Source organism: Balaenoptera physalus, assembly GCF_965194825.1.
Source record: "Balaenoptera physalus genome assembly, chromosome: 2".
In the NCBI taxonomy this organism is placed as follows: Eukaryota; Metazoa; Chordata; class Mammalia; order Artiodactyla; family Balaenopteridae; genus Balaenoptera; species Balaenoptera physalus.
Window position 1 is genome coordinate 42,140,740 of NC_138883.1, and position 15,876 is coordinate 42,156,615.

The 15,876-nt window shown below is 41.2% G+C and overlaps 1 protein-coding gene across 1 annotated transcript in view; it reads right to left on the reverse strand.

Moving 5' to 3' along the window:
* The window catches only part of DAAM1 (dishevelled associated activator of morphogenesis 1), a 141,638-nt gene extending 132,755 nt beyond the window's left edge, over window positions 1-8,883 (reverse strand). The window contains exon 1 of the mRNA XM_082450344.1: window positions 999-8,883. Coding sequence (XP_082306470.1) covers window positions 999-1,019 — 21 coding nt within the window. The 5' untranslated portion in view covers window positions 1,020-8,883. The remainder of the gene's footprint in view (window positions 1-998) is intronic.
* Between the last annotated feature and the right edge of the window lie 6,993 nt (window positions 8,884-15,876).

Here is a 15,876-nt window from a genome sequence, read left to right on the forward strand (position 1 = left end):
CCATTCATTATCTTGGTTAATCAAAGAGATAAGCCATGAGTCCTTAAGTGTCTCTTTTTCGTCCTTTTGGGACTGCAGCCCACTGTCAATGAATATCTATGCTCTGGCTCTGGTTCACAGAATGCTTTCATTTCTGCACTTTTCCATTTCACCACACCCACCCCTACAATTGTTAGTTCTCAAAATGAAAACAATCTGTTCAACTGTAAAACACCAATATGAGCAATGACTTTTTTCCTTTAAACTTATAATTAATTTAGAATGGTGGGGGGAGTGAAGGGGAAACTACCAAAGACAAGGCTGTATATCACTGCAGTTGCATCTAATCACCATAGCAACAGAATGCATAGCTGTTCACTTTCACCAAAATTGTACAATTCAGAATCTTCTTAAACCCACTACATTTTTTGCTACAGAAGTAAATATTGCTACCTTTATCTTTAGAACATATACTCTCCAGAAGGCAGGTCCAGGAACATTACATAAGAAACTAGAAGTGTCTAATTAAGGAATTTTTTGTTAGGTATTTATTGGCAAATTTGATCCAAAAGGGAAGAATTTGCTTAGTAATCCAAAACCCTACCTCCTAAAGCCCAGTTCTAAAGCTATTGAAAGAGCAGTACAGTGTATCCTGTTACATTCATGGCTTCTAACCAACCTTAAATAAGCAAGCGAATACAGTAATGGAAAGAATAAATTACAAAAGGGCACCCATGGAAGCATAACAGCTGATCCCTAAAAGATGAAGGCAAATATTGGTAACTACTTTTTAAAGAAGGATGAGAAAATTAATGCCAAAACAAGAGGCAGTATGACATTAAAAGAGATCTCAAAGTAGTCCAGAAAGTTAGGCTTTGCATTTCAAGGGATCATTCAATCCACTTGAAGACATGACAGAAAAATGCTTAACCCTTACTTATTCATGATTGCTACATACATACCATCACCTTTCCCCTGCACCCTACGTCTCTTTTTTTTCCTCCTAAAATCACGTTTACCTTACAGGTATCACTCTCCATTCCATGAAAGTAATCAACCAAGACAGTCTGTTTTTGTTAGATCTCCCTCCTATTCATCAGCGGTAACCAGAGCCGTGGTCAGCGTTCTTGCTAAGCTGGCTACTGGCTCCTCCGTGGTTACTCCCCCCACCCCCCACCGTCCCACCTCACTGGGTAGTGGCAAGTGTAAGGTAACAGGCAGCTCCTTTGTGGAAAAACATGCTGGTTAACAACCATACTTGCTCATACTGGAAAAGCCACCAGCACAGAGATGCCCACAGATAATCAACCTACACACACACACAGACACACACACACACACACGTCAAACTGGTTTTTCCACATAGACAATTCACAGGTAGTCAGAACCACCCCTCCCCACACAGGTACACACCAATCCCAAATTCACAATTCTGCGTGTGTGATCATTTATACATTTTTATTCATTGATTCATGGACCTAGAGTGTGCCCACTCCCCTGTTCTGTGTTGGGATACAAGCATGAACAAAGCAGATGTGCACCTTGCCCTTGCAGAGCTAGTTCACAGGCACACCTGAGCCCTGGCTGCTCAAGCCATTGCAACATTCCAGGCTCTGGCTCAGAGAAGACAGATGGTGAGTGAGTGGAGGGAGTGGTCAATTTGTCAGCCCATCTTCGAGAGGCAAGAACAAATATCTTGCTTGCTTCAAATAGCAATTCGTTTTTACTAGTAACTTCCATGTTCCCTGGAATATGGAGGACCCAGGAGAGGAAGGAAAAGGAAGGAGAGGGTGACGTGTGTGTTCTTGAGAAACAGGGGATGTAGAGTTACCCCTGAGAGGCTAACATTCGGAACTTCAAACAAGACACTGGACTCCCACTGCTGTCCATGAAGGATTAACTGCTATGGGAATTGCACTACAGATAACTACAAAAATGGACAAAATACATGCAACTGAGAGAAGGAAACTCCAGGTGAGGTGAGCCCTACTGTCTCCCCACCTTACTCCAGGCAGTAGTGCGAGAAGAGGAAACCCAAGCCAAGTTCAGGGGTCTTGCTGAGATGCAGAGTCAGAGATAAAGTTCAGGGAGGCTGAGGCAGCCAGTGTTCTGGAAATCTGCAGAGGGGTCCCCTCAAATCTTCAGCTGAGTACTGCTTTGCACATGGACCTAGGATCCACACAGGGCCGGGAATGATTTGCATTCCCACCAGCCTGATGAGAAAGAGATCAGACTACATAAAATATCAGGAAGAGTCTCCAAAAGGGTCGGTCCTAGACTCAGGCTGCTCTGGAAAAAGCTTAAAAGCAACCTCAAAAGGATCTCAGTGATCCCAAGGAACTTAACTGTGTGCCAGAACAAAGGCCAACGCTCTTCAAAGGAAGTCCTTCAGGCAGAAAGAAATTGATGCCAGATAGAAATGTGGATCCACACAGAGCAATGCAGAATGCTGGAAATGGCCAACCTTGGGGTAAAAAGAAAACCAGACGCTACCTCAGAGTTTCCCGAGCCACTGACCTGTAGGATGTGCTTTTGTAGAAATCCACCGATGACAACAACAGGGTCAGAAGGTCAGGATCAAAGCATTTCCCAAGTCTACTACTAACTATCCCCCTAACCTCAGTCAGGCTCCTTACGCTGTCCGGGCTACTATTCCCTCAGAATGATACTCTCCCTTGAACTGTCATCACATTATATAATGACTACGAAAGTGCTATGGAAATTTTGAGGATTCAGCAAGTATTTACTGAGTGCTTTCTATGCATGTTTCTAAGCCCTATATGTCTGGGCCTCAGTTTGCTCATCTGAAAAATAAAAATAATAATAGTAGCCAGCCCGCAGGGTTGATGTTCGGATTAAATAAGTAAATATATGTAAAGTACAAAGAATAATGTCTGGCCATAGTAAGCTCTTATAGATGTATTTTTTAGTATCATTATTATTACTATTATTATACTACTACTGCTACTACTAATTAATGTTACTACCAGGCATATGATGATAAAAAGGACCAATTTGGTTCTTGCCCTCCAAGTTCATATTTGAGCTGTGTCATAAGGAAAACAATGCTCTGGAGATAATTTGTTACAATTTTGACTGAGAAAACTGTGAGGATACCTGGGGGGGAAGAAAGATACTAGTCTGAGGGGAGACCTAGACTTAATCCCAGCTCTGCCCCTTAAGTTGCTCTGTGACCCTGGTTATTTAGCCTGTTGGAGCCTTAGTTCATCCTTTAAGAGGCAGGATGAGAATCTTTAAGATCACTTCCAGTTCTAACATCCGATGAAGTGAACCAGAGGATCCATTTTAGACGCATATTTTTCCTGTCTTTTGAGCAATTTAATCCTCAGAGTGTCAAATCCCCATATAGAAAACAATTAATTTTGAGGAAGGGAAGTTTATGATTTAAGAAAGCCGGAAGAAATAAGCTCTAGATCTAGGATTAATATAAACGCTGCACATAAAGAACCCAAATCAAGAACTAGGACTACCTGATTTATCCCTCTAAAAATGGGAAGAAGTGCAATAGCCCCACTGTTTCCACCCATTGCTGGGTAAGCTGTTGTTTTGATCTTTGAGAAGCTAAAGAATATAATTAGAGGAAGTAGGGAACTCTTCCTTCTGGTTCCAATTTTTGAATTGGTTCCAATAAAACAGAGAAGTCTCTCTCCTGTCTATGATTCTATAACTGAGAAGAAACATGGTAGTACACTGTAGAAGTTCCTTATGCCTGAGAAACAAGAAGAAATCCGTAAACAGCTAACTTCTTCTACCCACTGTTTATACCAGCATGCACAACAATTGGTAAGCTATCAACTACAAACATAAAAGCTCTCACAAAATTAACTGGTTCTAAACCTTACAAAGCACAGATAATTTTAGCAAAGTCTCAGAAATCAATGTCGTCATTTTTGGTAAATGTCATACAAGATAAAGGTTCCACTGGAAGCAATAGGAAATGGCAGAACCCTAAGAGAATGAATCTATGGCTGATCTTCCAAAAATAGTTGTGAAAGGACCTTCCCTAAAGTTTTCCCAACATTTTGCAGAGGACAAGCCAGAGATTTTGCAGAGTCTTTAAAGTAAAACACCCCTATTAACTTTATTGGAGAGAACATGTGCAACAGTAAAATATTTTCTTTGTTCATATACACAAAATGCTGTACATGATTTCAGGCAGGAACCAGATCCCCTGTAGCTCACCACATGGGCCTCAGCCCAAGAACTCTAGTTTAAAGTAACACACAACCAAAACACACTGAAGGAGTCCTTAAAGCACATGCACGTGCATGCACACACAGGTACAGAGTAAAATTTGAGTACATTGTGCCTGTCTTTGGGACATCTACTCGATCACTACCCCTAATGGGCATGTCTCTAACCTATCTGTCTTCCTCGCACATCTTTGGGAACTTCTTCATCTCCTTCTCATATGATTCTAATGGAGTAATCAACCAAGTGGTCCTGCCTCTCTATCTGTAGAGGTGGGCACGTGGCACTGTCTTGGCCAATCAAGGCACTCCACCCCCTGGACTGAGTGACTGATCTAGGATGGGCACATAACACAAAGAAGACCAGAGGTTTTTACGTGGATGGATGCTGCAGATGAGAGGGTTGCTCTCTTTTTCCTGGAATCACGAGATATAAGGACCATTTACCCCTGGAATTTACAATAGCTGCTTTTTCCACCATGTGTTGGAAACTGCCCAAGAATGAAGCCAGCATAGACAAAAGCAGAAATGAGAGATGGGACAAGGGGGCTAGGGAGACAGGGAGGCTTTCATGACATCATTTAACTACTAGATCCAGCTGAGCTTCAACTCAAATATCCTTTGAACTTCCCATTGCATGATTCAATGAAGGGTTTTTTTTCCCCCCCTTAGGCCATTTTAACTGGGATTTCTGTCCCTAAACAATGCAAAGAACACTGATTCATGCTCCACTTGACTAAATGAGATGGAAACAGCCACTTACTGAGTGCCTCCCAAGTGTCAGAGATCATGTGGGACATCAATGTGCATCATTTCAGCTCATTTTTATAGTCATGTTGGGAAGCAGGTATCACAGTTTTATAATAAAGAAAGATACGCACAGCATCCATAGAACTAGGAGATGTCAGCCAGGGTTTAAACCCTGCCTGTCTCACGTCAAAGCCCATTCTCTTTCTACATACCACACCCCCTCAAACGACAAACTCTTTCAAGCTACTATTATTATTTTCCAAGAATCAACCTAATAGTCAACCTAACAATCAAGCCACAAATCCAAACACAGATGTCTCATTTTAGACAAGGCTCTAAAGATTTTGCTGCTCACAAATCAGTATGACTAATGTAACACCTCTTTTCTCAAAGGATTCCTATTTTGGAAACAAATTTTGCAAGGCTGACTTTCCAGGAATCTTAAATAAGCCTATGGGGGACTTGCTCCTTGAAGCTGGGAAGTAACAGAAGTTTTGGTATATACAGTGCTAAAAAGACAGAGTTACTAGAATGTAAAAGTCATCATCATTGCTAGACAGGGAGCATTCAGAAATCACCACCAGTCTTTCTCTTTCTGAAAGACAGGCCACAATCCAAGATTTTAGGCATTCATCTCTTAACTCTGTTCCCAGCAGTAGAGTTTGAGAGAGAAGCTGTGTGGCAGAGAAGGAATATAACAAGGGCAGGGAGGGAAAAAAAGCATACAACGAGGCAAAATTTAAGAAAAGTGTCAAGAATCTGAAAAGTCTACCATTGAGCCTGCAAAAGAAAGTGCCACAGGGAAAGGTATCAAACCCGTTGGGGGCGATGAGAAAGAGACTGGAGAAACTGGAAAAGGCAAGAGGTGGTGAGTAAAATTTAGTGTTCTGCACTGGGCATAAAATTCAGTAGTTATCTCTCTCTCTTTTTCTACCTAGAAAAAGAACTAGCAAGGCAATAAGGAAACTGTGTTTAACTAATTGGGTATTACCATCCTTTTTGCAGGACTTGGGTGTAACAGGTAGAACTTGAGGACCCTATAGCCAACTGTCCTAATTATAGGTTGGATTACTTATTTCATAGAATCACAAAAAATCTAAGTGTTAAAACCATAGGGTGTAACCCTCCTTTACAATATGTAAGAGTATAGTCTCTTCGTAAATTAATTTATGGTTTTCTAAGTACTTGTGTATGCGCTGTATCATTTGATTTTCCCAACAAATTTTTCCTGAGAGAGGAAGAGAGAGGCACAGGCAATCAGATACTGTCTTTATTTCTACTTCACAGATGAGAAACTTCTTTGAGCACTAACGTGACCGCCACAAGGTCAAAATACTCCGAAGCAGCAAAGCAGGGACTTGAATTCAGGCCTCCTTTTCCCAGTATTCTGCACTGCCATCCTGCCCATCCTAGAATCATCTCATAAAGTAGCCTGAGGCTCTTTCACTAAAAGGCTCTGATGGAAGAAACAGCATATAAATCATGTGTGAAATAGATGATTACTATGTGTCATCAACACATTCGATGTTTTAGAGGCTAAGACATTATACTTCCAGGAGGTGTCTAGATCAGCAAAAATCATACAAATGTAGATATTCCAGTGTTTTATTGGGTCAACTGCAGCTTTACTCCCTCTTCCATTAAGCAGCTATTTGTCAGGGGTTATACGTGAAGGATTAGGAATACAAAATTGAACACGCCATCCTCCGTGCCTTTTAGAAGTCAAGTAGATAAAAGGGAGAGGCTGCCCTGCAGATGTGCGATGAGAACACAGGGGAAGGAAAAACTATACCCATGACTGTCTCGATAGGGTGGGAGACAGTGAGAGAAATCACACTTGGTTCCAGTCATTCAGGAACTTACAGTCTAACAGAGACTGATGAACACAGCAAAACACACAGCACTAGATATAAGTGCCACAAAAGAGGTATTAAGTACTACAGGGATTCAGAGGACATAAACTGCACTTCCACATTAGGATGACCTCAGAAATGTTTGAAACAGATGGAATATGAATGGGCCTTCAGAAAACTGCTACATCTTAGCAGAACAGAAGGAAGGGGCTACAAACACCAGCTGCCTGCTCCCTGTAGAGAGACATCCTGAGAAACTCTGGCTTCCATATGGGTCTGTCACAGCCATCTAGCTGAGGACAGGGGTCCTGCTGGACCCCTCTGAGCTTTCTCTCAGTCACAAGGTCATAAAGGCATCTCATAAAACAGACAGACAAAACTGATAAAAAGACAACCAAGACACACCTTACTAGGACCTGAGCCATTATGTTAAGAATATGAATTATTTGTACTTCCAATACTTCTCTCTAAATAGCCTTCGTGTCCACGGATGGAAAGATCACAACGTAAAGAACAAATATCCTACTCTGCAAAATTGTCAATTATATCCTCACAAGTCATTCCAAACAGACCATTTCATTTTAAAGGAGAAGCAAGTTGTGAATGTATCATCTAAAAGCATGCTAATAGCTTCAAAGGGATATATGGGCTTCACTAATTTCCCCAGTTCCAGCAAAACTGGAGCTAGCATATGTGCTCAACTAAAAATCACCCCAGATTATAGAAGAGGCTTGAGAGATCATCTTCATTTTATAGATACTGAGGCTTTGGGAGATTAAAAAACTTCCTCAAGGCCACACACTAATTTAAGACACAGCAATTAAGTAAGACTCAAGGAGTGATTCTAAATAGATTCTTGATTACCAGACAGCCTGACCTAGCAAATGAATCTCAAAATCCTGTATGACTGAGTTTTTTACCAAAATTAAAAACAAACTAAAAAAAAACAAAAAACCTGTATGAATGCTTCTGGTTTATAATGATGCTGTTTTAAACATTGTTTGAAATTTTATCAAGATTTGTACACTCTACTCAGTAGAATGAGTCAACTTTGATTGCATTCTTTTAAACACTTTCAGTCAAAGAAAACTAGAAACCAGCTCCACAGGCAAATTATGTGGCATATCACCTGTGAATCTGTGATCCTTCAAATAACTGAATGAGCCAGTTCAGAGACACTTCCCACTGACCAGCTGGTTCCTGCCTTGGGGAGCAGTGTGGGAAGGAGGGAGAAAGTCCAGGGACTAAGAGCCTCCTCAGCTTCTAGGAGCGCTCAGCCATGTGGTAGTGTCTTATTAGAGACAACAGGGCCTGTGTCAATCCTGGTACAAAACGTTTTATAGATTCAAGTTTTCTAAAGGATGCTTGATGGCATTTAGGTATCCTTGAGTTTATTCCTCCTTCAGAAGAAAAGTACATCAAGTGCTCCTTAATTTCCGATCAATCCATTTCCTAAATTTGCTGCATTAGCCTCAACTAAATCCTATATTGGCTTAGGTGAGACAGAGGTGGTCAAAATAAACTTTTTCAACTTCTAATTCTTATAAATATTTCTCCTGGTATTTCCACCGCAATGCTAGATCAGTAGTTAACTTTTCTGTCACAACACTCTCTAATGTGTATTCCACCACATACATACGGGATATCTCTCTTTTGGAATGTTCCTATCATGCCACAGATAATTTTCACTACACGTTCCCTTCTAACGTAACAGGAATAGATGTTCACACTTTCCTAGTTGTAAACCAGCTGAACTGAGCCTCTGATTAAGACAGCTATTCTTCAAATCCCACACTCTTTCACATACATTCCAGAATGTGTAGGTTAAAACTGATGGACCCTACATGAGGGATGGACCCAGAGGTCAAATGCGGCACCCCTCCCCTCCCCAACAGTTTTTGTAAAGTTTTATTGGATCACAGCGACACCCATGTCTACAGACTGGCTATGGTTGCTTCCTGAGTAGTTGCCAGGGAGGTATTTTGGGCCCCCAAACCTAGAACATTTACTAACACCTTACAGAAAAAGTTTGCTGACCTCTGGTATATACTAATCACATGAAACAAAAGAATTTGGGGGAGGTTTTCAAAAACACTTATATTAAAAATAAATTCATTCATTTAACAAGCATATACTGAGCACCTTTGGAGACTGTTCTAGGTGCTGGAGACCCATCAATGAACCAGAAAGATGTGGCCCTCATCTTCATGGAGATCATATTCTAGTGAGAGGAGACAAACATAAGTACTCTAATTTCGGATAGATAAAACAGGACATTTAGAGAGAGTGGCCAAGGATTCTGAAGAGGCAGTGATTCCTTAGAAGATGCAAAGTCATGAAGATGACAGCTGAGAATATGCCTTTGGAACTGATATTTGAATGATGAGAAGAAGCCAGCCATGCAAAAATCTAAAGAAAGACTGTCCCAGGCAGGGAGAACAGCAAGGGCTGGAGGGGAGGAAACGCGAAGCCGCTTGACAAACAAAAAGGTGGCTGATGTGCCTGCAGCACGGCGGACAAGAGGAAGAGGTGCAAGGCGAGGATAGAGGGCTCGGCAGGGACCAAACCATGTGTGATGAGTAATGAGCAGAGTCATGATTCGAAGAAGTTTCCATCTTCAGGTCCTTAGCTACTGAAAATCACGACTAGATAGAAAACTAATCATAGTGAAAGCATTGCTTTGGCAATTCCATTTTGCCGCAACTTCTTTCTTTCGATCTGCTGAAAGTTACCTGAAGCTTCAAATGCCTAGAAGCTCAAGAAAGAACACTTTGTTAGAGAGTTTCTGCTAAGGAAATGATTACCCACTCCCTGCAAAAAAACTGACTGCCTTCCTCCTTGTAAAGACCATTTTATGTCATTTCAAATGGGACTTTTTTTTTTTAAGGAAGGGAATTTCCCACTATTAAGCATAATTAAGCCTATTTTCCTAAGTCTACCAGGCTATTCATTGGAAGAAGTGAGTTCTGCTTCCTCGTCACCTCTGCATACCAGCTGTGCACATGTCCCAACAGAAATCTTTCAAAGCAGTTAGCTGGTTTGGACAAAATGCAGTATTCCTCGAAAGCCTGTAAAGATGTACCATATGGCTTGGTCTACCATCTCCAAACTAAATGGAGGGCTGTTTCAAGGGTAGAGAGCTTCAATATGTTGGTGAACAGCTACCAAATCAGTCTCCTTTGTCAATGCCCTTTTCCCTCCAATTTTTCAGACAATTTCCGAATCTGAAAAGACAACTTTCTCCTTTTAGATCCAAGCATAAAAGAAATCAAGAGCATTCAGAAGAAAGGCCGAGTCAGAGGTGCTCTGATAAAACCATGACTCTGAGCGAACAATGTAAATTTATGAAGAATGAGTAGCTATGGAATATTCTAGCGATATGACATCCAACTGGCTTTCCTAAGACGTGACAATGCGCAGATCTGCAGAACAAGCTTTCCTCGTGCTGAACGCTGTGAGCTGACAGGTATGGATGTTCATGAGCACGGCTGAACAGGCTATGGAAGAACAATGGGAAAAAGTATGCAGGAGCGTGAACCTTCCAGAAGCACTGCTGGAGAAAAGCCAGTGCACAACTTCCCAAAGGAATTAACTTGCAGTCAGTTTCCTTCCCTGTAAAGTGGGGATAAAACAATACTAACCCTCAGGCTGGTGGAGACTTTACCAAGTGCTCAATAAATAGTATCTTTATCAAACGCGCCAATCACTTCACATGCCTTACCTCAATGAACCCTCATTAAGCCCGGAAGTTGGTACTACTGTGCCACACTTACAACTGATTAAAAACAAAGGCTCAGAAGGGTCACATAAGTTGCCCGAAGATACTCAGCTAGTACATGGTAGCACCTAGATTCAAAGCTGGCTGGCTCCAAAGTCTGTGCTCTTAAACACAAGTTGCATATTGGTGGTTCATTTAAACACTTTCGTAGACCCACTCAGTGTTGACTAATAATATAGTAGCTGCTGGTGTTTCTTAAGCACTTAACTACCATATACAGGTCAGGCACTGAGTTCTTCTAATGGACTTTCTCATCAAGTTCTAACCATAAGCCTATAACAAGGTTTTTATTATTGGCATTGTTTTTCAGTGAGGATCTGGGGCTCAAGGATTAAGTATAACTGTCCAAGGTCACACAGCTAATAAATGGCACAGCTGAGATTTGAACCCTGGCTATCTGGCTCCAGAGCCAAACTCTTAATCATTAGACCAAACAGCCTCCTTAAAAAATAATGTTTTTAAATGTAGTTTGGGGCTTCCCTGGTGGTGCAGGTGTTAAGAATCCGCCTGCCAATGCAGGGGACACGGGTTCGAGCCCTGGTCAGGGAAGATCCCACATGCTGCGGAGCAACTAAGCCCGTGCGCCACAACTACTGAGCCTGCGCTCTAGAGCCCGAGAGCCACAACTACTGAAGCCTGCACGCCTAGAGCCCGTGCTCTGCAACAAGAGAAGCCACCGCAATGAGAAGCCTGCGCACCACAACGAAGAGTAGCCCCCGCTCACCACAACCAGAGAAAAGCTCGCGCCCAGCAACGAGGACCCAATGCAGCCAAAAATCAAATAAATTAAATAAATTTATTTTAAAAACTGTGGTTTTATTAATTGTCAAATAGTTGGGCATTCTATTAACATAGGACTTTCATTCCCAAGCAGCAGCAATTTGATGCACAAGTTTGCCAAGGTCCCACCACTCCCTACTCTTTCTCCAACACCAAGGCCAGGAGTCAGTTGCCATTTTTCATCATTATCACTTGCACTTAATTGGGAGGATGGTAAAATAATTCCTGCACTTGCATTTCTATCAAAAGTGGGAAAACAGACGACAGTGTGCCACATGTCTGAAGAAAAATGGGAGACGAGTAGAAATGAATATTCTTGTGTGTTTAATATGCAAAATGAATAACTGCTTTCCTTCCCATGCTGAGTTATATTACCCACCTGCTGAAACATTTGAATTTAATCCGTCTTAACCTCTACATCACTGTAAGCAGCAAAAGACATGCTGACGGCACGTATACAGTTGTTCAACAGAGAAAGCTTTTAATTCTGACGACAGGATGATGGAGTCCCACGTGCCATGGAACAGTGTTTCTTAAATTCAAATAGGCAATTTAATTAATATCTTTTTTGTTTTTTAAGTGTTTAATTTGTTTGGATAGAAAGAGACCCAGGCCCAGGAAGAGGCCCGATGGTGTCCTGTGGAACAGTACTGCCTCCCTGGGTAAGGGGACCCCTGTTTGTAAGAAAACGCCTCTGAGTGTCCCTGTCCACCACACCACCACCATCACCACCATCACCACCATCGCCATTGCCCTGCTTGCTCAGCTGCAATGTCTGCTTCCCGTTACACCAGTCTCTGTGCTACCCTAGTCACACTTCCAGTTGTCGAGGGCTCCGTGAGTCAAGTTCCACTACGGCCACCTGTGGGGACCTATTTGTAAGGAAACGGCAAAAGGCTCACCCAGATACCCACTGTTTCATAGAGAAACAATGGACTTGTCATGTGGTTTGCTTCGTCTGCATCACAGCTGAAATTCCATTTGTAAGGGAAAGAGAGCTAATGACAGGCCTTGAATTTAAAATCAACTAAGGTTTACACCGGTAAGTTGACAGTGCTATCACTGTTCCATTATTTCAAACATTCTACTCTTAAAACAGGTTTTGTGGGGAGAAACTTATTTGGCATTCATTGCAACCCAGTGAACTATCTATAGGCAGGAAAATAGCCCTGGCCACCCATCAGGATGGAAACACTATCCAGAGCCATGGCTTCCCCGAAGAGCCTCTGAGAGCTTGCTAAGAACAGAAGCCGACCCACAGGGTGGGGGAAGCCTCCTTCCTTTGAATTTCAACTAAGAAGTATATCAAGCAGGTTTTATACAACCTATTTACTTTTACCAAGTTGTTAGAACTTAGGACTACACTGTTGACCACCTGTTACACAGTAAATGAATGGAGAAATATTTCAACTGTATTTACTTCAAAATTGAGAGCAGAATGAATATACAAAGGGCCAGGATAAATTACAAGTAAATCTGGGTCTTCCTTTTAATCTTATTTGTAAATTTTAAATCTTGGTTTTCTCTCTCTTTAAGAACCATGTGAAGTGAATTTCTAAATCATACTCAATGAAAAAAAAACAAACGCTAAATGATACACTGGTGTCAGGAAGAGCTCCTCCAAATGTAATGGAAACCAAACTACAAAAAGCATCCCCTGCTCAGTGAAAACCAGGAGTGTCTTTGGCAAACATGCTAAATCAATACCTTCCACTGCTGATGTGTAACGTTGTGCAAAATGACACACACAGAGGAAACACCCACAGAGGACATTTTCCAAATCAGCCCACTAAACTAAGCTTCTTAGTTTCAATACTTGCTGGCTAATCAGAGCTACAAATATTCAGTCAAATCCTCATAAAAAAGGAATTCATTAGACTACTTCTCTAACATTTTCTAAATATCATATAACTTAAAAAAAATCAATTGAAAATTAAGGTGTTTGAGAACTCAGGGGGAAAAAAAATGGAGAGCATTTGTTCTACCAAGGGAGGGTCACTGGAGAAATAAATTACTTGAAACCAGAGGTAAATCTGAAACAAGTAACCTTTTGATCTGCAACACTTGGGGGAAGGGTGGAAGGAAGAGGTAGGCAAGGAAGACACACGGCTTATTCAGATTACAGACTGACGTGTACAGTGCGTGCTGGCTTCCAGGTGGTTCTGGGCAAAGTGAAGAATAAGGAAAAGCCATCAAGCACAGTACACATAAATATGACCCCGGCCCTGGGGAAAAAAATTTGAGTAATGAAGCCCAAATATAGGAGTGCAATCTAAAAATAACCCTTCTGCTTCTACAGAGTTATTTCCCTTTTAGCATCCGTTCAAAATGTGTGGGAAGACAAAACAGTTTAAGTGAATTTCCAGATATCATCAAATCAAGTGATGCTCTAAACCACTTTCAACCAATAGTAAAAATGCAATTTCTCCTTCCTTTAGTTTTCTCTTCTAAGTGGGGGGAAGGGGAGGGGGACAAAGAATGATGCTGGGCAAGAATGTCATTTCTAAATTCTATGAGAGGCTAATATTATCTCTAGGTAAAATATCTTAATATCCAACTTATGTCATGGGAAACCATTAGCTCCTTGGAATTGTGTCAGTGAGAACCACTGTAATTATTTTTTTTCCATAAAGAATGATGAATAGAGGATGACAGAATGTCGACACTGTAATTACATTTTCCTATCATGCCACAAATTTAAAAGATTTCAGTATCACTGGTAGGGTGTTTTCTGTCCCTTAAGATTAAAAAAAGAAAGAAGAAGAACAAGAATATGGTAAGAAAGGCCAAAATATGTTGTAATTCCAGCACTTCTTCAAAAAATATTTAAAGGGTATCTACTAGAACCAGGTTCTATGCTCCGTGCTGCCCTCAGTTGAGGTAACAGCCTTACTTCTTTTCTCCCCACTGTTTAAAATTATATAACTACAATGGTAAAGCAAAAAAGAAAAAGAAAATAATGGAGTTCCAAAGGATCCCACTGCACTATATAAGAGTGCCTGCCTTTGGAGAGTTAAGGACCACCCATTCCATAGCTCTGGGTGTGCACTGTGGTGCCCAGCAGTGAAGATCCTTCCCTCTTTAATCTTTCTCAACTTCTACTTCTCTTGTTAATAAAAGGGTAAGGGAGGTTTAACCCAGGCTGGCAGATACATGGAGAGAGCATGTTAAGTTGCCCCCTAATTTCAGAGAACTGAGAACTTGCTGAAATCTACTGTTATTTTTGCCTGTCTAGCATACCGATTTTATAGGGAATGACCCACCCTTGCTCCTTACACTCTTGGTGTCTCGTCCCCACCCCTCCAATCCTGCCAAAAATGTGCCAATGCTGAGCAAAGACCTAAAATAGGCCAAGTAGACTTTCTCCCTGGAATTCTAAATCTCCAGAGCCGCCTGTGCTTTCCAGCTTTCATTAGGGCTACCCCATATTCTTCTGGCAAATTTTTTTTTTTTTTGGCTTAAGCTTAATTTCTTTTGCTTGCAATCAAAATAATTCTGACGCATCAACTAAAAGGAAAAGAACAGAGAAATAGCCACTTTGGTGCTACTTGGTGCCTTCTCTATGATCTTACAGAGGTACAAACCAAGTCAGCCCAGAGAACAGCACACAAGAAAGTAGACATCAGTTCAATCCCCCTCTACTTAGTTGAATGTTCCAGGGAACAGTCCACCACCAAATGGATTCCACAGGAAAATGTCCTGCACTCCATTCTCAAACTACTTGAAAATAATAAGAGGTACCAAGTTGACCTTTCAAATGCAAAAAAAAAAAAGAATCATCCTCAGGCAACAAAAATATATTTTGCGCATATATTCCATTAGATTCCTTGCAGTTGTTCTTAGTTGCCCCAACGTCATAAGGCTTGAGTTTCTTGACACATAAATAAGAGGGTTCAATGAGTATAAATATCAATGCACAGATACACATGAGTAATGTATTACTCTTTTAGTAGCAAGATCTTACATTTTATAGTACTGTGCAAAATGATTCCATGTACTCTTTCTCCTTTGATCTTCACAAGCCCCCTCTAAGTAGACAGGGAAGCCAGGCATCATAATACTCATTTTATCAAAAGGGAAATTAGAGCAAAACTCCCCAGACTCAGAGCTAGTAGTGGCAAAGCTGACCCAAGGATAGGCTCAGATCAAGATATCTGCCCAACACACCCAGCATTCTACTGCATCCAGAATCCTAGAGCCATATTCTATTTAGTTCCAGGCGTCCTCACTGCCTAATGGAATAAATGGGGCTATACAAATTTGTGGAATAAGGTGCAGGGAGGAAGCAAAGGCAAAGAACGAAGCCCAAGTCCTATTCTGTGTTAGAGGAAAAAACATTGTTTCATCAGTGTTGCCTCACTAACCACATTCATTTTTTGGCTTCATCAAGAGAGCTATTAATTATCACTAACAGATTCATAGTAAGTATTGTTGGAAGCAATAATGAGTGTGGTTCAAGAGGAAACCATGTAATAAACTAGTTCATTGTTCAAAACTAGGCAAGCTTATTTTCAATAGAGAATAT